The sequence below is a fragment of the Thunnus thynnus genome, chromosome 14 (genome assembly GCF_963924715.1).
Source record: "Thunnus thynnus chromosome 14, fThuThy2.1, whole genome shotgun sequence".
In the NCBI taxonomy this organism is placed as follows: domain Eukaryota; kingdom Metazoa; phylum Chordata; class Actinopteri; order Scombriformes; family Scombridae; genus Thunnus; species Thunnus thynnus.
In genome coordinates, this window is record NC_089530.1 from 15,454,350 (window position 1) to 15,476,311 (window position 21,962).

Consider the following 21,962-nt stretch of genomic DNA (forward strand, 5'->3'; position numbering starts at 1 on the left):
TTCAAACTCCACTCGACTCAGCTCTGCTTCTCCAGAACAGACTGCACATAATTCACCCTGTGTAGGCTGAGGTGATGTATTCTTTTCATGTACAGGGGAAGCGCAATATCCTGTTCCCGCACGGGCTCTAATACCACACTGAGGCAGACTGGCCCCCGGCCTCTCAGGGGCCTGAGTGCTCCTGAAACTAAAGCCACAGGCTTTCTGAGGCTGTGATATATGAGGTGTCTGTCTGTCCATGCTTCAGAGTCTGCCTGTTACAACGTCAGTAAAAGCAGAGCCTAATGGGGTCCCTCTTTTGAGAGCTCATGGGGATATGGTTCTCATTTTAGTGGCATTATGTTTCCTGTGGCAGAGGCTCAGTCACTTTTATTGAACAACCATTTTCTCTTGTTAAGTTGTTGTTGTGAAATACAATATTTCAAGTTTCTGTTGTGAAAATATGATACAAGAGAGTAAATTTTTTCTCCCTGACTGTTTACCACACAAAGCGGTTGGCTCTGCGTTAAAAGATTCAACTGTTGCAGAAACATGTAATGATGAGACACAAATAAATAGTTCTCACAGGAATTCGTGCTAAACCCTGCAACAAAAGCTACTTTCAAGCTTTGTTGGTGCAGTCAGCTCCTCTCTTCTAATGGTGATTAGATTTATTTTTTCAGGAACCAAAGTATTTTACATGCCATCCTTGTTGCTGGTCCTAATTTAGACCTTTCCTCATAGTTATGAACAATATTTGTGCTCGTGTTTGATTTTTATGACAAATGACAATCCAAACAGCTAAAAAAAATCAAATAATAAAGCAGACATAAAAACCAAAAACAAAAATCAGCTTTACCTAGAGAAACCTAGTCCTTGTATAGTATTTCTGAAGTGCCCTTGAGCAAGGCACTGGCTCACTGCCAGCCCCGGGGATCCTGTTCAGTAACAGACCCTGAGCTTTGATGTCTATGCAGGCAAGAAAAGAGAGGATGTCCTCCTTGAACCTTAAAAGCAAGCTGTCATAGTATTGTGATTTCTTTTAAGGAGTGAAATGAAACAACACCTGTAAGGCAGGTTTCATACACACACACACACATACACACACACACACACACACACACACCTGTGAGCAGTCAGTGGGAGGTCTACCTGTGTGTCCCGGCAGCAGCATCAGGCTGATGAGCCCTCCTCCTCTCTGCCACCGTCACTGGTTTCCCTGGAAGCCGAGGGAAACCAGTCGGTCGTCCTCTGCGCCTCTGGTTCCCTCGCTGCAAGATTCAGACGCTCACTGGAGGAATGCGTGGCAAATCCCGGCGTTTACCTGGATTTTCAGAGGGGAAACCTGCCTTATAACAAGTGCATTTTCATTTCTAGCATGATAGCTCCCTTCTGGAGCCGATAAAGGCGTATGAAATGTCTCACCAGCAGCGGGTTGTTCAACTCTCCGCCGCTTCGCTCGCAGTGGTCTTCGGGCCGGACGAGGAGAGTTTGCGCGCCGGCGGAGGGAAGCTCAACGCCAACACTACGAGTGGCCAGGAGATTTTTGCGGACTTCAAGGCACAAAATTCGCGTAGTTTTTGGAATAAAAGACTCGTTAAGGCCATAGCTGAAGTGTACTTTCAGGGATGGATGGAAAATTTTGTGCTTTTCATTCAAGGGAACGCAAACAACCTGGAGGTGCTGAGAGAAGCATGGATGCGCAGAGCTCTGAGGTCACCAAAGGGATTTATCATTAAAGCTGTCGGTATGTAACCTCAGTCCAGTCAATGAACTGTCACCTCTGATATTATGAGACATTTACATGAAGCAGTATTAGTGGTAATAGTCCTAATACAAGTTTCAATTTGCAATATCAATATGAAGTCCAGAAAGTTACCAGTTATCCTACAACAGCATGTAAATGGCTGCAATGCAAATAGATGTAAATAAGAATATTATTGGTGATGACAGGACATTAAAACATTACAGTGAAGAGCTACCACAAGTCATAAGAGCATACTGTGTTTTTAGGGACACTGTAGAGTCACACAACCAACAACATTTGTTTGCCGCTTAGAGAGAAGTGTGTGAAAACCATAAACCCTCAACAACAAGAGGCTGACAGGGTTAAACATCCCTCCTCCTCCTCCTCCTCTTCTTCTGACTTTTCATTGACTACAAAATTTACTTACAATCATGTCAAAAGTTGTTTTACCTTTATCCAAAAAAAAGTGTGTTCTTCTAATCCAAACAGCAGATTTGGACAATTATTTTCTCCATCATAAAATGGTCAGTTTCTAATTTCTTGGATGTTGCAAAGCGTAGAGGCATAAAACTTCCTGGCACAACAAAGAATGACATGTTGATATCTTTTTACACATTTAAATTGCTGTCATACATGATTTTCCTTCACTTTCCTCCTTTTTAAGAATGGGCCTCATTTTTAAAGAGATTTTTCTTTCCGCAGAGTGACCAGCTTCACCGATTGCAAACCAGTTACAACGCCATCTGTTATTTTTTCATCACTGTCAAACTCATCTGCCCACACGGCTCATAAGATGATGTTTTGTTTCCCCCAAATATTGTCCGTGGGGATTCAGAGGATAGCGTTACCAATCAGCCCCCTTTGTTGTCGACACAGTGTTATGTTTACCGAGGCTTGTTAAAAAAAGCTCTGTATACCATGTAATTAAGTCTAATTGCTCCCTTTCTCTTGTTCTCTTTCTCAGATGTGTTTTAAAGCTGCATATAGCTGCACAGAAACAATAAATGGAAACCTCTATGCAGCCTCCTATAGCATGATCTCATGGGCTGTAAATGCCTGACAGCACCGGCTGCTGGAGGAAATGACAACCCTGTGTGGGTTTTAGACGTAATAACAGTTTTCTGAAGAGATACAACAGGTTATTCACATTTTTTTTCTTACTTTAGATGCCAAACTGTGGGTTACAGCAAATATATATGTGGGAAGTGTTTAACTGATTTTTATGTTTCTGCCACAAATTAACACCTTCCTCTTAAAAAATACACAATTATCCTTTCAAATTTAAAACTGCAAGAGTGTTAGCGGTAGGTTTTCCAAATGTTTGGAGGTTGTTGCTTATTGAAACAGTGCCCCGGCAACACACACATTGTCTCTTAGTTGCCATTTGGTGCAGCTGCCTCGCCTCTTTTCATGGTCTGTCTTACTATCAATGTGTCTATCTTTGTTTGGGTGTTATTTTGCCTGGACGCAGGCCTCTCCGCTGTCTACCTGCTGACTTAGCGTCAGTCCGTCAGCTCTGCCAGATTGAGTAGTGCACGGACAAGTAAAGTGAGGAATGTGAAGGGGAGGAAGAGACCACACAGGGGCAGACCGGGGAGGGCGTGGAGCAGTGGAGGAAGGGGGGGAAGTGGAGGCTGACATGTCCTCCCGCTGTGAGACAGTTTCTGGCTCTAAGCTTCAAGTCGGCACACAAACAAACACCATATGAGACAAAGGTGATGCTGGGCTTAATATTATGCACAGCGTCAGCACATACATAGACATGTATGAGCTCACAGTCGGATGCGAGTGTCGATGTGTTTGAGTTTCACACCAGAAACTTGTAAGCAAACACGTCTGTGTGAGGACTTGTCACCTCCTTCTCCTCCTTAAAGTCCCCCTCCACCCTAAAACCTGTGTTTTTCTTCTTGTTCCTTCAGTCGGATGTTTGAGCTTCGCCGTGTAGAATGACATATTTGCAGAGTTTGACACTAAAAGTTTGCTTTCACATTCATTTGTTGAAAGTGGAAAGTTTCTTTGTGCTCATCAAAAATCTGAGTTAATGGGGCGGGCCGATGAGCATGATTTGTGACATCACAAATAGTTCGGAGGCCAATTCTGGTCCAATATTCAACTTACTCAAGTGTGATGTGGAAACTTGAGGCCTCTAGTGCACAAACACTGAGAACAGACTTTACAATGAAGTAGGAGACGTCTTGTGTCCAGCAGTTAAACTTCTGAAATGAAATATATTTAGAAATTTATAGATCCTGGGATTCTTTTATTAGGGAGAAGGGGTAGATGCCATTTTAAGGATTTTAACAAGATAATTGATCTTTTTTTGTGGAAAAAACACATCAGAGACAAATTATCATTCGAAGTAAAGTATTTTATATACATCTTAAACATGTCTGGAGGGGATCTTAAACAAATCCTCTGTCTCACTCCACAACAATTTGTATGGAAATCAGTGATGGCAGGTTGGCAGGCTGGTTTACTACCTCCTCACTGAGAATTAGTCAGCAGTGAATCACTGTGCGACTGGCTGCCGACCACAGCCGCTTTTCTGTTACCCAGGATTAATGTCCTTCCATTTCATGGCCAGTGAGGGACTGTGGAAGTCAGACTACGAGATTGATATCAGGCATGGACTTAAAGGCCTTGACATTGTCCCGATATAAATATGTCAGCTAGAAACCCGAAATGTTATGAGTTATGGGCTACAGTGAATTTCAAACAGCCCTATTTCCTTCCTCAGGTCAGAGCAAGGTTGAGACGTGACTTTTTAAAGGAAAGTTAAGAGGCTAATTTAGGAGCTGTTTGGCTAAAACCAACCATGTGTGCCGTAAGTTAGGTAACAGTGTTCGATATTTGGAGAGAGACATTGATGGTAAAATGAGGTGTCTACACAAAAAGACACAAACACTTTGATTTATTGTGCTAATTCTTCATTTGTCCTGTCTGGTTATCAGTGCTAATGGCATGAGTGAAGACAGATTATTCTGTGGGTCCATCAGCCACCTCCAGGCCTCTTCTTAGGGGGAATTTGCAGAGAGGGAGGTGTGTAGGAGATGAGGAGGAGGAGGGAGGGGGGGTTGATGGAGGAAGGGATTGTGGCGAGGTTAGGCCGAGGTAAACAGACAGAGTGAGTGAGGAGTTACTATGAATAAGTTTTGTTGTTATCCTAGCAGGAATGGGCCCCAGTGGTACTGGGGATGACCTCTTCACTTCAGCTCATGAATGTCTGCAGGGTGTTTCTGATTCATCCTCTTCTACTCTGAAATTATCTCTTCATCCCTTTTCCTCCCTTTCAGCAGCTGAATAATACCAAAGTTTTACCGCAAAGTAATTTCATTAATGACTGGAGTCAGAAGTCGAAATCCTTCTTGTTGAAGCTGTTGACGTTGAGTATGTTTACATGTACACTGTAACCTGAATACTGTGAATAAGATTAAGATTGCGGTTCATATGGTTTACAGTGAGCTTTTTTTCTTCACCAGCTTGAGTTTACATAATTTTTTCATAACTTGGAAGTGTTATCCTGCAGGAAATACAAAATATGAGGAAGAAAATGCGAGCAATTTGTTGGTGTTTATTGTTTTTGGCTTAAAAAACGCACAAAAATTTTAATTCTCGCCCACTGTTAGGCATGCTGCTGTTCGTTTGTACATTATATACAGCTCACTTCTTGCCCTGTCTGCCACATGTGCACAATAAAAACACCGACAGTAATCAGGATACGACGTCCATAATGCATTAATTTAAATGATTACTCTTCCACTTGTTTTATTATCAACTGAATCATATTTACTCATCATACTGAGTCATATTACTATTTTTATTACTATTGCTCATTGTATAGTCTTAAAGAAATAGTTGGACATCATATAAAATACGTCTACTGCAGAGAGTTAGACAAAAAGACTGAACCACTTTCATGTCTCTGTGTTAACTATGGAGGCACAGCTGGGATTATCTTAGTTTAGCATAAACACTAGAGGCAGGGAGAAACAGCGAGCCTGGTTCTGTTAAGATTAAACAAATTATATTCAATATGTTAATTAGTTAGATTTAGAGGTGCTGGTGGGGATATTTTTAACTTTGGTGAGAGCCAGGCTAGCTTCCATACGAGATGGAAAAACACAGGAGTGGCATTAATCTTCTCATCTAACCTCTGGCAAGTGTATTTCCCAAAATGTTGAATCCTATCTCTTTCATCTTAATTTAACTGAATTCTTATGCACTGATTGTCTTATCAGCAGTCTTAAAAAGACAAAATACTCACTGGAGAACCGTCCATGCTCTCCTGTTGAGACCAGAGGCTTCATAATGACTGTTAGCTGCTTCTGCATTATTTAGAGTCACACTATTGTTTCTGCAGCAGGACGAGCATGGATCCACAGGATGAAACATTTATATGGAGTAGGCAAGTGGTGTAATGAGGTGTCCTATGTCCTCCCTACAATCAACCTCTGTAAACTGCCCTCGTTCACTTTGAACATGGACGTGAATGAGTCCTCTAGATGGGCCTCTCGCTTTCGCCATGGAAAGCACTTTGTTTGACCATCGTAGGATATACTGTATGTTCATATTTGTGGAGAACCAGGGGCATGGCCTTGCTGCACCTTTTAAGCCAAGTTTCCTTTTTAAATGGTATGTTTCATTTAGCTCGCCATACCATAAGGTGGTGAAGCATTCCTGAAATGCTTCATTTACTCTTGAGATCATTTCCTGAGCTCGCCTACTCAGAGAGCCTTGTTTCTGCCCTTTACTTTTCACTTGAAAGTGTTGTGTTTTCACACAACGGGTGTCTCCTTTCATGACGGTATTTTGTCAAAGTCTCAAAGCGCTCCACTAATGGTCATAACTCTTCCAGATGTTAGCTTATTAACCATGACACCCCCTTGCTGGGCCTCGCCAGGTTTAAATGGCCCACCCTGTCCTATCTAAGCAGCACAGGTCAAAGGTTACAACCTTCCTGCTCACAAGCCACCCTGCGGTCAGTTAGCTACAGAGGGTTTTTTAGAAAGCAAACAGAGCAACATACATCAATACAGTATCCAGGTGTTCTTCACTCACTGGTCAGTTCAGCTCCTGCTTGTGGTTTGCATAATGTGTGAGCCCTCATGATTTTTAATGTATTGTCTGTATTTTATTTGTGGTTAAAAATAGATTGATTGATTGGAAACACTCATAGAAGAACATTTGTGTGAGATCTGTTCCACTCTGCTCACTTACAGCTACCATCCGAGCTGCTCTCAAATAATATTGGTTAAAGATTTCACTCTCCAGCTCCCTTGACACTAATAGTATGACATTAGGCTGTTACACAAAATATATGCTGCTGTTTTTCAAGCTGAAATTGATGAAGAGTATGTATTATGACAGCGGTTGGTGCAATCTTGTTCTCCTCGCAAAAACAGAGCTGGAATGTTTTTGATGGTAACCATATACCAAAGCTGCTAGCACCCAGCAGTAAGGAGGTTCCTATGTCTGACTACAGCGCAGATTTTCTCGATCAAAGGACCCCTAATTTCATCTGTCTTAAATAAACAGTTGACTGGAGATTAATGGAATTGCAACATGAAAGGTTTTGACTTAATGTGATGGATGTTAAAGCAGCCTGTGTGATTTATGTGCAGCTTTGTTGAGCTTTCAATTTGCCTTTTAAATTGCATTGTAGGTATAAGTTAACATAGGCTACAAGCATCACTCTTTTTTTTTTTTTTATGTGACAATGGCCAAGCATGTGTGTCTGCACGTATCTACTGTATAATATCTTGCTTTCTACCTCCTGCACTTGTAAAAGGTTTATTATACCGGTCAGATACGAGGGAACCTTGACCTCCATTCTCAGACGTGACCCTCCATGTTGCATACACATGTGTGAGAGACTGTGCATGTGAGCATGAATGGCTCTCAGCACATCATTTGTTAGCCACATCCTTTCCCATTGAGCAGGAAGCTCACCCCGGTGCGAATCAGGCATGTCAGCCTCTTTATCGACCCAAATATTGGGCTCACCCGTAGCGGTGGAGTGGAGCGCTGCCAACAATAACAGTTGAGGAGTTTCCACTGTATCCCTCAGCTTAGACACCCTGTCAGCAGCCGCTTGGGTTTCCCTCATGGGATTTATCTTCATTCACTCGCCGGTCAGACAAATGGGTCGACACAGGAGTGAGGCTATATTGCATTAAATTTGGTATTAGTATTACTTTTCAGTTTCCTGACAGGATGTTTTCTTTGCTTCATTTAGCATTGATAAATGGACTGGTATGAAAACACTGGCTCTGTGATAGTAAAGTGCTGTATTAATGTATAATGTATAAGAGTGAAAGATACTTTCACGGATCATGGGCAGAGCTGTGTGCTGACCAGTTGTAGAGCATTAGAGAGGAGTAGATCATATGTCAGACACTGGACGGGAGCTCTGCTCTAAATTCATGGATAACAAACACAGGAATCTGCGGCAGTTTGAGCTGAGTTAAACAAGAGGAAATGGGTTTCATCTGCATCCAATGACTGCCATCACTCTTGATTAAGGGGTGTGGATCTGCTGGAGAGCTTGCACACCCGCTTAGGTTGTGTATACTGTATATGTCTTGGTGGCAGGATGTCAGTGGGGAAAAGCCGCATGGGTGGGGTAGGATTAAAATACCTGCAGCTTTGAATAAGATGAGACTGAGGAAACTAGAGGCTCCTGCTTATTTCAGAGCTCAGTGGTTAGTAAGAGAGTGAAATGATGAGCACAGGCCAGTCTCATTATCAGTGAATCAGTGAAAATGTGTCATAAAAAAGAAAAACAATGTACTGTACAGGTGTTTACATACTAACAGTCTAAATTACGATCAAGACAGGACCTTAAATTGAATCTTGTGGAACACCTTTTCCTGCACACAAAAAAGATTGAATACAAGACTCTTTTTCATATTGATATCAGCCAACAAGGTAGGTGTGAAACAAGCTTTGTGTAACTGAATCAGACCTAAACATCTAAGCAACAGTAGGGAATCATTGACTGCATCAAATGCTAATAAAGTATCAACAAATAGAGCAGCGCAATGCTGGCTTTTGTCCTGCACAAACAAGCATCATTTAACAGTAAGATATGTAGTGTCTGAGATGTTACCATGTTCATAGATGACCTGAGAGTTATTAATGGTTTCCCTCCTTTATGCAGTGGAAGAAGATAAGCAGCTTTCCATGCCCTTTGGTACTGAAGTAAAAAAAATATTAACTTTAAATGATGTACAGATGTGGATCTGTCTATTTACTTCAGGTATTGAAATGCCATTTTGCTTCCTAGCAGAATATACTACCATACAGAGTATATTCAGGTTAATGCAGGAGCTATAAATGCATTTATGATTTTTGCATTCCTTATTGAAAAAGTACATTTACTTTGAAGGTGAACCAGGGTCCGCTGTGGCTCTGGATTTAGAGCGGATTGTCTACCAATCAGAGGGTCAGTGGTTCAATCCCCAGCTCCTCCAGTCCACATGTTGAAGTGTCCCTGGCCAAGATACTGTGAATGGGTGAATGGGCATTAGAAACATTGTAAAGCGCTTTATTGCTCCGAGCAGGTTGGCACCTTGTGTGGCAGCCTCTGCCATCAGTGTATGAATGCCTGTGTGAATGGCTGAATGTTGGCATGTGTTGTAAAGTGCTTGGAGTGGTCAGTAGACTAGAAAAGCGCGATATATATTATAAAGGCCAGTTCATTTAAGGTCACTTTTATCCATTTATGGGTCAATGGCACTATTTTTCTGGTTTAATCTGTCAATGTGGTGTTTTGAGATTGTTAAATTTTGGTGCACTTAGCTCGATTATCAGCTTTGGTAAATTAAGATTGGTACTTATTTTGTTACGGCAGTGATAATGAATAAATTCAGTCAGAATATCAGGAGCACCAAGAACACCTAAGAGGGCTAACAGGTCCCTTCTTAAAGAGATATGGAGCTTTGAGTCCAGATTTTGATTATAAAGAAGTTACTTCAAAGTGCTTTGTGACAAAGCTTTCAGGACAGCGACAGAGAAATGGGACTTTGCATAAATAACCACCTCCTCCTCCAATCCTCTCAATTCTATAAAACATCTTGAAAACATCAGATTTAGGATGGAGTCAAGATGGAGACTGCGACAAAATTGGCATAGGAAGAGGCTTAAGACATTGCCATAATTCCAACATAAATGTTAAAAACATGCATATGGCTGCTAATGAACAAAGGAAAGGTACTGTGGTCTATGTGTAACAGAGGTCTGGCAGAAATGGCACTGGCAGACTGTGGGGTAATGTTCATTTTCATGATGAAAGCCAGATATTTTGGGGTGTAACTCATCAAGTCTGAAGAGGGATGACGTATGAGGGAAACGATGGGAAAATAAAGTGTAGGTAAAGTTAAATCCTGTCTCCTGACACCACCATGTATTGGTATCATATTACACAAAGCACTTTGGGCTTTGCTATAAAATACACATCTGTCTTCCTTCACACTGTACAGGTCTTGTGTTAAACACCTGGTCAGGTGTGTTTCCTATTTCACAAGAACATGATAACAGGGTCTCTGTGTACTAGTTCAGTACCAGGTCATTTAATTGTTATGGCCTGTGCTGGATTGCTATTAAAATAGTTCTTATTGTGAATCATATGGTAAAAACATTATTTAATGCTGTTACAGCTGCAGGGATTTGCAGCCAAGATGTGTGGTGACCAACTATGTGACTATAGATGTTTTAGACTCTGTGAATGTCAGTTTGAGAAGCTTAGTCACTGCCTGTTTATGCTTTCTTGCCAGCATACATTAAATGTCAAAGGGTCGGTTTGGCAAAGTGAGTCTCAAGGCTATAGCTGGATTAAAGATACACATACTACATTTCTGCTGCTGTTTCTTCTTTCTGTTTGGCTTTGTATTGTATGTGGCAGGTCGCTGCCACAGTAAAGGTTTCTATGGTGACGTGAGTCAACACAAAGCCCGCCTGTGTTCCTCTTCATAGCTCAAAGTTTTAGCCCATGAATCGTCTCCAGTCACGGCTTTACAGTGGTTACTGTACATCCAGAACATTTTGGATGAAAATGTTATTAGTACTATCTATCCCTCTACTGAATAATGGATACTTTTAACTTTTACATGTGGCATTCTAGTGAGTTTGCATTTCCACGTTAACCTACCAACAAACACGTTTTCTCAAACACTGATTACAAAAGGACATAGTCCAAATTTCTCTCCTTGCCTCCCACTTCAATGTTTCACTTAATATTTAAACACAAGCCACCAGACCAGGATAGTAAAGCCGGGTCAAATTAAATATTTATCTAATGCCTTCAAGTTGGGGCAGAAATGCTGGTTTTATTATTGTGGATCAATCAGTAAAGCCGTAAAATGGTCAGCAGCTCAGTCCGTCCATTTTATTGCTTATTGATGTGTTTTTAAGTGAGATGGTGACAGTTGTGTTGATAAAATCTTGCCAACTGTTATCAGGTATGTCAAAAGCCAAGTGACATTAATCTTAATTATACAATATATTCAACAATCAACAACACTTGTTGATGGCCTTACAGTTTAACTCCAAGTGCTTTCAGAGAGGAAGGACAGGAAAGGGCAATGTTGTTAGACTGGGCGAGGTTTGGTTGTTGGGACATTTGGGCTGTGATTGCTCTCTGAAGGGATCTTTTCACTCAGTTTATTGGGCCATTTAACTGCAACGCCCACATCTGTGTGTTGTATGGAAGTGAAAGACACAAACTCGTAAAAGCTCTTTTAAAAGTGTGATGCACACACACATACACACACACATAAGAAGGGGAGGGCGGAGTCACAGAGGCCTGCTAGTCCAAAAAAATGCAAAACAAAGAGAGGTGGTTGTGGGACTGGGAGGGAGTCACGACATGAATTACAGCTGACATCTCTTCCCATTACACTGAACCTGACTGTATGAATGTTTGACATTGTCTCGCCAGAGACTTAACTCAGATCATTCATGGACAGCCTGCAGATTCACGGGAGCGTGTCATTCACAAGGTCTCCGTCGATGGGAGACAGGGAAGGTTTTTGCAGTTAGGGCAGACCTCAAGTTCATGTTGAATGCCATGCAGTGTGTCCTTAATGACGGAGAGAGAAGATTAGCTTGTTTGCTTACTGGAGCCTAAAAGATTAGACGATAGCAGGATGAGATAAAATGGTGTGTGTGTATGTGTGTGAGTGTTTCCAGAGAAGCCATAGAGTGAGAGATTATGGCAACAAGCCTGATGTTTCGTTAGATTTTATCTGTGATAGCATGAAGGGGAAAGGTCAAGGCAAAGATTCAGACGCAAGTTGTGTAACCCTCTTTATTACTTTGGTTTCTGATCCCCCATCACAGCCTAAGCATAGTTCATTTCCTGTCTGTCCAAATCTGTAGATCCTAGATTGTCAAATGTTATGAAATGATCTTCCCATTCAGTCAGAGCCTCTCTGTACTGTAGATGAGCCTTGTGATGGTTGGTTTGTTCAATCCGGACATTGCCATCAATAGATCCATAGCCGTTGACTGGCTAATAAGCACACAGCATTATCACCAACACTTAGCCTTAAAGTGCTATGTGGCAAAATTAGCAGGAACTTTGCTGGAATGCAAATTAAAAACAGTTTTTACTTTGCACGATACAATACTTTAGTTCACATGTTTCCTATTATCAAGGGCTGGTAATGATCATGGAGCAGAAGCTGTTGCAGTGATTAGCAAATGTCAAGTAAAATATTAGAAATGTCAGATAAATAGTTGAAATGTACAATGATAAACAAGCAACAAGTCTTTGTTGTGCACTTCTGTGTCTAAATCTGTGTGTGCTTCACTTGTCTGACTGCTTGTTTGTGATCAAAGCTAAGCGTTGCCTCGTATATCTGGTTGGTTTTGGAAGGTGCGTGTGTTGCATGCTGTTACCAAGGTGAGTTTTAAAGATTAACAAGTAGTTCTGGGCTTTAAATGCCAAATATTGGGGATGACATAATTCCCCATCCATATAACCACTGATGAAGAGGTCAGACTGCAGAGAAACATTTCTGGGGTTTTCACTGCTGCATGACTTGAAATGTTCCATAAATTGTATAATTTTGATCCTCACATTATGGCACTGATAATCAGAGGGATTGTTGTCCTTTCTCTCAGTAAAGATAAGTTAGTGATAGCCTGACTTTCAGACTAAAATACGACTTAGTCTAAAATATTCTGCACTGAAGCTCATGGCATGTCTACAGCATGTACTGTACAGTGTGGCATGTTCGTATTTTCCTCCAAGAGACTGGATGTAAGTAATGCAATCACGTATGAAATGGGACTCATGTGGCTCTGTGAGGCCAGTTAACAACACAGCCATGTGAATACATGTGGCATTGATCAGTGTCAGCAGCCAAAAAGATCTCAGTGGGGATAGAGGAGAGAAGGTCTCTGTCAATCATCTCCACAATCTGAGCAGCCAGCTTCAGGCATTTTTCATTTTTATCCCTCAGGCAGCAGTTTATTTTCACATGGAAAGTTTATGACACGGCAAGAAATTCATGTTTTTAGCTCTGTGTGGAGCAGAAGGTTGTACAGGCTGTCACTTGATTGCAGGATACAAAGGAGTGAGGTCTGCACACTGTTAAACTCCCAATAAATAATTTTATTCTCTTTTTTGAGGCAACGTTTCAATCTGTAAAGTCCCTTTTCTAATGTTCTGGTGAATACCATTAAAATGAGATTTCAGACTTGTTATATTAAGTTGCAATGATCTCTTAAATCTAAATCGGCAAGTAAAACCTGCATTGTGCCAGCAGTTGTAACTGTGATATTCAGGGTACAATTTTGAAGGTCATAAGATGACGTAAATAGAAAAACAATATACTCCTACTCCTCCTATACTAAGTCAAATGAAATACCCTGGAAAGGAAAAATATTTTTTACCTGAAGTGTTCGCTTCTTTGCATTTTTAATCTGCGATGGTGGATCACAAGTAGTCATTGCTATACTTTAAAAGGATAATGCAGCAATTTAGTGTTGCACTTCCATAAAATGTAGGGACATTCGAGAAACGACCTGTTTTAGTTCGCACTCTTCCCATAATGCAATTGATGGTGTCTTTCACTTGACCCTCCCTGTCTGGTAAACACCCACATCTTTCAAACTCCACACCCCCAGTTTTCTGTTATAAATTAGAAGTCTCCAAACACAGGGTCAGATAACCTTGACGACATCACTATGATATCATCAGGGTCATTTTGTCAGACTTGACAAACCTCCTCCATAGCTACAGAAGACATTATACATCTGTGTTCACAGGCTGAGAAGGACTAACCATTACAAGTGAGCTGACTTTGATATGTAAAATTGTTGGAATGCCCCTTTAAGGGGTTCTAGTGAAAGGCTACTCCTCCTAACTTGTCCTTAACACAAGTCTCATCTCCTGTTTGTCTCTCTAGCGGCTGTTTCCCTCCCTCTTCCTTGTGGCACAGGGTCCTGTTGCCATGGCACCCAGCAGGGTATTCATGCTGTGTATGACAAAGAGTGTAATGTCGGTGGCCTGGTCTTAGATTACAGGAACACAGAGGTCCGTTCCCCCTGGAGAGAAGACGGTTACAAGAGTAAACCTCCCTGACCGTCACGCCTGCTAATGTTAGACTCAATAAACACTAATCCTCTGCCAGGCCCATCCCTCTATTCCACATTTTCCCACCTGGGTTCAGTCACAAATAAACAGCTAAAGGTAGATTTTGGTCTTCTGTCTCACACCTACGTTGCAGGTCCCACTCTTGTTGTTGTCAGTGCTTCCATTAGACCAGTATTAATGAAATAGTATGTGGAAAACAAACTATTGTATGAAGCTAATTCTGTTTTTAACTCCCATAGGAGTACAAATCATATCAGCAGGTGTCAGACAGGATATCCTGCTCTGAACCAGGTCATGGTCAGAGAGGGACCCGCCAAAACTACCTCTCTGCAAAAATATTTGGAAATCCTTTTTAAGGGGATAGTGTTTTTATGTAAGTGATTAATATATTAATTATTTGCCCTCCCCCCCTCTGACCCTATCATATCCCTGCTGACCTTTCCCCTCTTTTGTGGTTGTAAGTGGTTGTTATGTGGAAAGCCCGCTAGACATGTTCCTATAGGAAGTTCAGAACAATGAAAAGCCAAGTCAGCTGCACTAATTCACTGCCCAGGGAGACTGCTATTGAGATATCCACTCTGAGGTTAAGTCAGATTAACGTCTTCTGTCGGAGCCGGGGGAAGGCAGATGTTGTTTTTTTTACAATCCCTCTGTGTGTCATAGGATCAATTTTACAAAGAAAGACCCCTGTCTGTGAGCCTTATGAGCCTTAAGTGAGCTTGGTGAGCTGGTAATTGGTTTTTTACTTACTTTGCTTGACATGTTCCTTACTGATGATAAAACATTTTAAATTAAACTAAAGCACAGAATGAGAGGCTTGTGTGCGTAACACATTACAGCGAGGAAAAAGCTGCCCTTTGGTGTTAGTACTTACGTGTTGCAGCACCGAAAAAGTGAATTTGACTGATTACACATTTCTTGTCAAACAATAGTTATTAGTAGGCCATCAGTATGTGTGGCACATGTGTGTTCTGTCATGTGCTATTTGATTAGTTGTTTATTTTCCCTGCCTTGGACATAAGTGGTTCAAGCATGAGGGTTGTAAATGTTTAGTTTACATCAAATGTAGGCTTGGCAGTGTTTTCACTGAATGCCCTGGGGTTGATGGGAGAATCACTCACAGTCACACACGCCACATGTTGAAGCTTAAGTCAGAATTCTCACATTTATACACAAAGTGTTGTTGCCAATATAATTGGACACTTGAAATCACTTGGGGAAAATGTGTTTGTTAATAACAAAAAAGAAGTTGGAACTTTTTCTGGCTATTTTGCTGAATTTAATTATATGTGTGTGGTATTTTTACAGATTGCACTACAGTTTTTACCGCTAGTATTGCATAGCGTCCCTCAATGCCTGTCAGCTGGCTTTTACTAAACTAAATACAGCCAGTAGAGACTAGTAACCACTTTTTTGAGTATCAACGTTTTATTGTTCATCCCTTCTTCCACCCATTAATGAGGTGTAGCTGATTAACTAAAACCAATTTTCCAGTCCTATGGGTAAGGTTAAGGTCATGCCCTATTGTCCGCTGTTCATATGAAGGGAGTTTGTCTTGATCCAGCCCAGATGCTAATCATTCATCAGCGGTGGGATCCGGTTTGTTTTGCTCACTTCACATTAGTAAACATCACTTTTTGTGCTCTGTATGTTAGTGTATTTTTGTGGAAAATTCATTGAAGACGCAGGCCTTGGTGGGGGACTTTGTAAAATAAATAACTTAAATAAAGGCTGCAGCTGCTAAGCAAATATTTTAAGTTCCCCCTTTATATTATTGCTCGGAGGTGCGTAATGCATTTTTATGGATCCCACAGTAGTTATGCACAACAAAAATCCCATCCATGTTCTTATCCTAACCTTAACTACATCAACGTTTGGTCTAACCCCAACCATCTATAATCTTAACATAATCATTTAGAGCTCTACTGTATGTTTAAACCAAACCACCTAAAGGCTTACATTTGAACATAAACATTTCTAATATTATGTCTAAATCCAACCTTCTGGTTTGACATGCCAATAACAGCACTTCTTTCCATAATCTTTGTGGGATCCAAAATGTTGCATCTGTAATGGCTGGGATTGACAATGGTGCTGATTAAGTCAGTCATTGCTTTGTAGTTGCCTCACACTGTAGGAAAAAATGTGTTTAATAAAAAAAGCATACATGTCCCTACACAGACTGGTACTTTCCATTGGCTCTTGTCTCTGAACAAGATAACACATTGACCAAATTAGAGACTTTCTTGTTACCCAGTGAGGTAACCGTTTATTGAGATACAACAGTATCAAAGTCCACATTCAGTTTTGATGTTCTATCCTATTAATAGGGTGTGGAAGGGTCTTTATGGCACTGCTATCTATATCCTATCCCACTCTCTTCATTGTAGGCTTTGCACTTGAAGCTCACACAAAAAACCCTATTTGCCTAAGGGAATTAGACACAGCATGTTGCTTCAATTACATCTCTTTATGTGTGAAACTCTGGTCTTCTTTGACAATGAAATTAAATGTTTCTAAAATGTCTGGTGTGCATTAAAATGCAGCTTATTTTATGATTTGAAAGCTCTGTGGTTTCTGTCTAATGGGCTCCCACAATTTGTTTGTATGTCAGAGGAATGCTGTCTGCCCTCAGAGTCAGGCGGAGTGGTGAGGTTTGATGTGGGGTACGCTGTATGGAACAAGTTTCATACTATTTTTACTAAGACAAAATGTGCCCAACACTGTCTGTCTTTTTCTTACTCTCTCTCACTTTTGGTAACATGTTTGTCTAAGGGCACCTCCTAGACGTGTAAGGCCTTATGATATGGGGGGCAGGATATCTGATCTGCCCAGCAGGCAGACCTGTGGTCATTTCTGTGGGAGTAATGGAATTCTGTGGTCTGTCCCAGTACTGATGGAATTTCAAAAGCAGTCAGGCATGGTTCATATAACTCACATAAATTGACCACTTCGGTCATGATTTAGAAGGTGGTTAGAGGAGGAATGTCAACTTCAGTACTTTGAGTTGTTTTCATTGGCAGGACAAGTCAGAGAGAGACCTTTCTAGCCCAGGTGTGTTTGTGTGTACTGCTGTAGGCCCACCTGTTTCACTCAATAATCTGCTGGTGTGTGTGTGTCCACATGTTTCAGGTGACCTGTCCCCAGTGCAGATGTCCCCTGTCCCCCAGTCCCAGTTCATTCCCTTGGCTGAGGTGTTGTGCTCAGTCATCTCAGATATGAACTCCTCCCAAATCACCGTCAACCAGGAAGCACTTATCAATTACATGAGTAAAGCACATCCAGGTAATTCATAAAATACTGTCTTTTCTTGCTTGTTAAGGAATTCATAAACTTATGCTCGTAAACTAGATGAAATGTGTCCTCTTGCTTGTCTTTTGTTCTAACATCTATTTTTCTTTCTGTATCTCAGGGATAACCATCCCCACTCAGGACATCCTCTACAATGCTCTAGGCACTCTCATCAAGGAGCGTAAAATTTACCATACAGGCGAGGGCTACTTCATTGTCACACCTCAGACCTATTTCATCACCAACAACATGGTCCGAGAGAAGAACTGGTGGACTTCTGGTTCAGCAGATGACCCTCCATCGCCGCCTCCCATCACTTACCTATTGAGCAACGATGCCTGTGTTGAGAGCACTCAAACGCCTCCCGTTGCGCACTGCAAGTCTTGCAGCTGCTTCAGCCCTCTCCAGACATCCATGAATATCGCCTCTACAACTGTAACAGCTACCGTCCCTCCATCCACTGTCCCAGACCAGCATTCTGTCTCTGTTTCCATAAGTGAATGCACAGGCAAGAGCTTGAAGTGGCCTCGACCGTTAGATCACAAGCCCACAGTGCAGCATCAGTCCACCTCCACAGCAGCGGATTGTCAGGCAAGTGAGATTAGCAAAACTACAGCAACTACTAATGCCACTAGCCGTAAAGAAAAAGACAACAAACCGGGGAGAAAGTTTGGTCTCAGTTTGTTCCGGAGAAATGGAGCTAAAAAAGAGAAGCCAAAGAAGGAGTATGCATCATTCTCAGGTCAGTTCCCTCCGGAGGAGTGGCCAGTAAGAGACGAGGACGACCTAAATAACTTACCCCGTGACCTGGAGCATGCCATCATCAAACGCATCAACCCTGAACTGACTGTGGACAATTTGACACGCCACACAGTCTTAATGAAGAAAATGGAAGAGAGGAGAGACAGGGGGATAGACAGAGTGTTGGACAGGGCTTTGGATAAAGATGATAAGGGAGTAGACAAGGGAATGTCTACTGAGATCCTAACATACTCAAAACCCAGGCATCATCACTCCTCTAAAGCAGGGGCAGGGAAAAGATCTGCTCTGAAAGCCTCTCGCAGCAAGAGGAGGGCCCACTCCTCCAAAGAGAAGCAGAGGGAAAAGGAGAAGGAGAGGGTTAAGGGTAAAGCTCCCATATGTGCGGACGACTATCCAGAGGGGGAGGATTTGATCCCTACTCGGCTCAGAGTGGAAATCCCTGTTGATGAACCAGATCAAGTGGAAGATGGTGGAGCTGTGGAGGCAAAATCTCTTTATAAGAAACGCATTGAAAACCCTTTCCAGACTCATCCAAACAAAGACACAGCTGAAGCTGTAATTCCTCCCATCATCAACAGAGAGCATCGAAGGCGAGAGGTGAAGGAGGGCAAGGCTTCAGGGTCAGGGAGGAAGGAACGAACAAGTCACCGCTCCAAATCATGGGACCCACATCGGGCCAAAGTGATTGTAGCAGATGGAGAGCATACAGGAAAATCCCCTACATCGGAGGACAGGTATGACTGTGTCCATGAAAGGGATTTTACTACTGATCATCTGCTCCAACCAGACATAAAGCTCAATAGAGAACTGCCACTGGACTACAGCTCAGCGTATCCACAGAGCAGTACGCTACGGATAGATGACAAGGTGCGACATCAGAGGGAGGGAAAAAGCAGGGAGACCTGGGAGAGTGAAGGAAAAAATGGGCCATTTAAAGAGGCAGAATACAAGAGTGTAACAGACCACAGTCAAACTATAGATGATGGCCTGTCTAACACCCAACAGTACATCAACACTGATGCCATTCTCCCTACCCATCCCTATGAGCCTGTCATAAACCACTCATATGACATAGCTCTGCCCTGGCCCAAGCCCTCTTTACAGCGGAGGCACTCCCTCAGACTCTCCAACCCACAGAGAGATGAGATTGAGAGGCCTGATGAGCTCTCTTCACACCATCAGGCCTGTGAAACCACAGCCGCTCAAGGACAGAAGAAGATAAGAACCATCACTATCAATAATAGAGAGCAAAGGACCATGGGTCAGGGAGGACCAATAGCAGACAGCACTCCCTCAATATCAGACACTGATGGCTTCATAGAGGACGACGACAGGCTCTATCAGAGAGCAGATGAGCAGGAGGATGAAGATGCATGCAGCTCCCTGTGTTTGAATGAGGAGGAGATTATTGATGCTGCAAAGGTTTACCGAACAGGTGTTGTGGATTACCATCACCCCCATGGCTATGAATCTGACTTGCAGTATCAGCGACCCAACAGTCACTATTATAATTCCAACTTTCACCAACAAGTCCCCTCAATTCAAGATTCAAGGGACAACACCTTCAAAGATGTCATTCCTTCAGCCACCCAGAAGGAAGCTTCGCTCAGCCCCAGCAGACCTGGGCAGACCAGCTGGAGACTCCACCATCACCATCAGAGGACTAGATCACCAGGAGCCCAAAGTGAACCCAGCCCTAGGCAAGGAATATTGATCCAAGGGGAAAGACAGCATGAGTCCAACCTTGATTTGGACTGTCCCGAGCCCTCTGAGGTTGCAGATAGCAGCATCTTTGACTACTGCCAGACAAGTGAGATAGAATCAGACACTGAGACCGTCCGTAAGTCTGCTGATGAGGGTGATGGTGAATCTGCTCACTGGGCGGCTGAGGTGGAGGAAGTGCAAGAGGATGATTTTGCTGAGAGGGGAGCTCCTCTGACCCAAGGAGCTGGTCTGAGTATGCCCAGTGGAGCCAGAGGGGCAGAGATTGGGGATCCAGTGGAACTGGGAGAGAACCAGAGCATCACAGGAGACAGTGGCATAGATTCTCCACGGTGAGTGCCTCTCTCTCTGGTGGTTTACATTTGCTGTAATAAGATACTGTAATATTGTGTTTCCCTATTATAGCTCACTTTGAGACCAGGTGTTTCTTGTCAAATTCATTGAATTTACTGAAAGTTGGACAACACAGTCTGAGATCGATGAAACAGTTTTATGAAATAAAAAGATTCAAAACCAATAAAGAAATTATTTTAATCTCTTAGCCCAGATGCACATTCTCTTCAGGCCAATGTTTAACTTGTTTTCACACATCAGACTCATGTCTCATCTCTCCTGCTGTGAACCCACACCAGAATCTAATCCCACTACATTCTGGAGGAGCTTTAGACAGGAAAAATAAACACTGTAGTGAGGTTAGTTAACCTCTGGGTTACTCGTCTGTGGTTGGCCATACTCCAATTTGTGTTTTTTGCTTTAAAGTAAATTGCAATAAAGCTGAACAAACACCTTGTGAGCAATTATAGCATCCAGTATTTGGACAGAAGGGAGTCATTTTGATAATTAGGTGTAATTGCTGTGCAGCACTTAAATTCTAATGTTAAAATCTAAGAGAAAGAAAAGACTTCTTTTCTGACATTGAACTCGCTGTGCACCCCGGTATGTAGGTGGACTGATGGAGTGCATGAACACATCACCTAGTTTAAATGGCATATTTATATAAGATATCAACCACATGCCCCTTTTTTCCTCTACAGGACCCGTGTCAGTCTGGCCTCCAGTAACACTGTCATCCTGGAGGGTCTCAAGAGAAGAGGGTTTTTACAAAACTTGGAGAAACTGCATTCAAAGAGCAGTGCCATTCAACCACAGAGCTCACTGCTACAGCTTACTCCTGTCATGAACGTATAGCAGACCAGAGTCCCCTGCTGAAGCTTTATGCTGGAGTTGGCAGATCTCTTCACACAACTCAGTGTGAAACGGCCAAGACCATGAGCTTGTATTTCCATTTCTATGCAACTTTTGTTTACTGTCAGAAATATATCCAATAAGGAGGGTCTGTACTTTGTTGCTTACCTCTAGATCTTGACACGATACAACAGCGGTCTTTGTACAGATGTACAGTATATATATATTTCTTCTTTGTAAATACTTTTTAAAGGTAATATGCTAAGATTTATCCACTCATGGACTACCATGAGTATGTGCTGTTAAATGTATGCATTTTTCAGTGATATAAATGTAGTTTCCTTTCTCTACATGCCTCATTGGTTAAAAGGTCCATAATAGCAATAGCACGTGTCCAAGCATTTCCTTAATTTCATTTCTTGTAGCAATTTACTACAAATAAAATTGTACATATCAGCCACGGTGTCTTTCCTGTCATGAGTTTATTTCCTGTCAACATTTACCACCAACGTAAGCTGTTACATCAGTATTGCCCAATATCAGCATCAGAAGGCAGTATTGTTTTAAATATAATTTTTAGGCAATAGTTGAATTGGCATTTATATTTTTGTTTAAGGACATCACTTAATGTAACTGTCATCTTTCATTAAAATGTCTTTAAAGCTTAATTAGCTC

The 21,962-nt window shown here is 42.0% G+C and overlaps 1 protein-coding gene across 1 annotated transcript; it reads left to right on the top strand.

The window, feature by feature from the left end:
* The first annotated feature begins 1,144 nt into the window (after positions 1–1,144).
* Positions 1,145–21,747, top strand: stox1 (storkhead box 1). The gene is made up of 4 exons (XM_067610138.1): positions 1,145–1,726; positions 17,460–17,612; positions 17,740–20,434; positions 21,137–21,747. The coding sequence occupies exons 1-4, from the start codon at positions 1,396–1,398 to the stop codon at positions 21,288–21,290; spliced, it is 3,333 nt and encodes a 1,110-aa protein (XP_067466239.1). The 5' UTR covers positions 1,145–1,395; the 3' UTR covers positions 21,291–21,747.
* Positions 21,748–21,962: the final 215 nt, after the last annotated feature.

Excerpts from the sequence above, each read along its gene's own strand:
- stox1 (XM_067610138.1), top strand. The coding sequence starts at position 1,396 with ATGTCTCACCAGCAGCGGGTTGTTCAACTCTCCGCCGCTTCGCTCGCA. Across the intron at positions 1,727-17,459 it reads ATTTATCATTAAAGCTGTCG|GTGACCTGTCCCCAGTGCAG; the intron begins GTATGTAACCTC and ends CACATGTTTCAG. Across the intron at positions 17,613-17,739 it reads CATGAGTAAAGCACATCCAG|GGATAACCATCCCCACTCAG; the intron begins GTAATTCATAAA and ends TCTGTATCTCAG.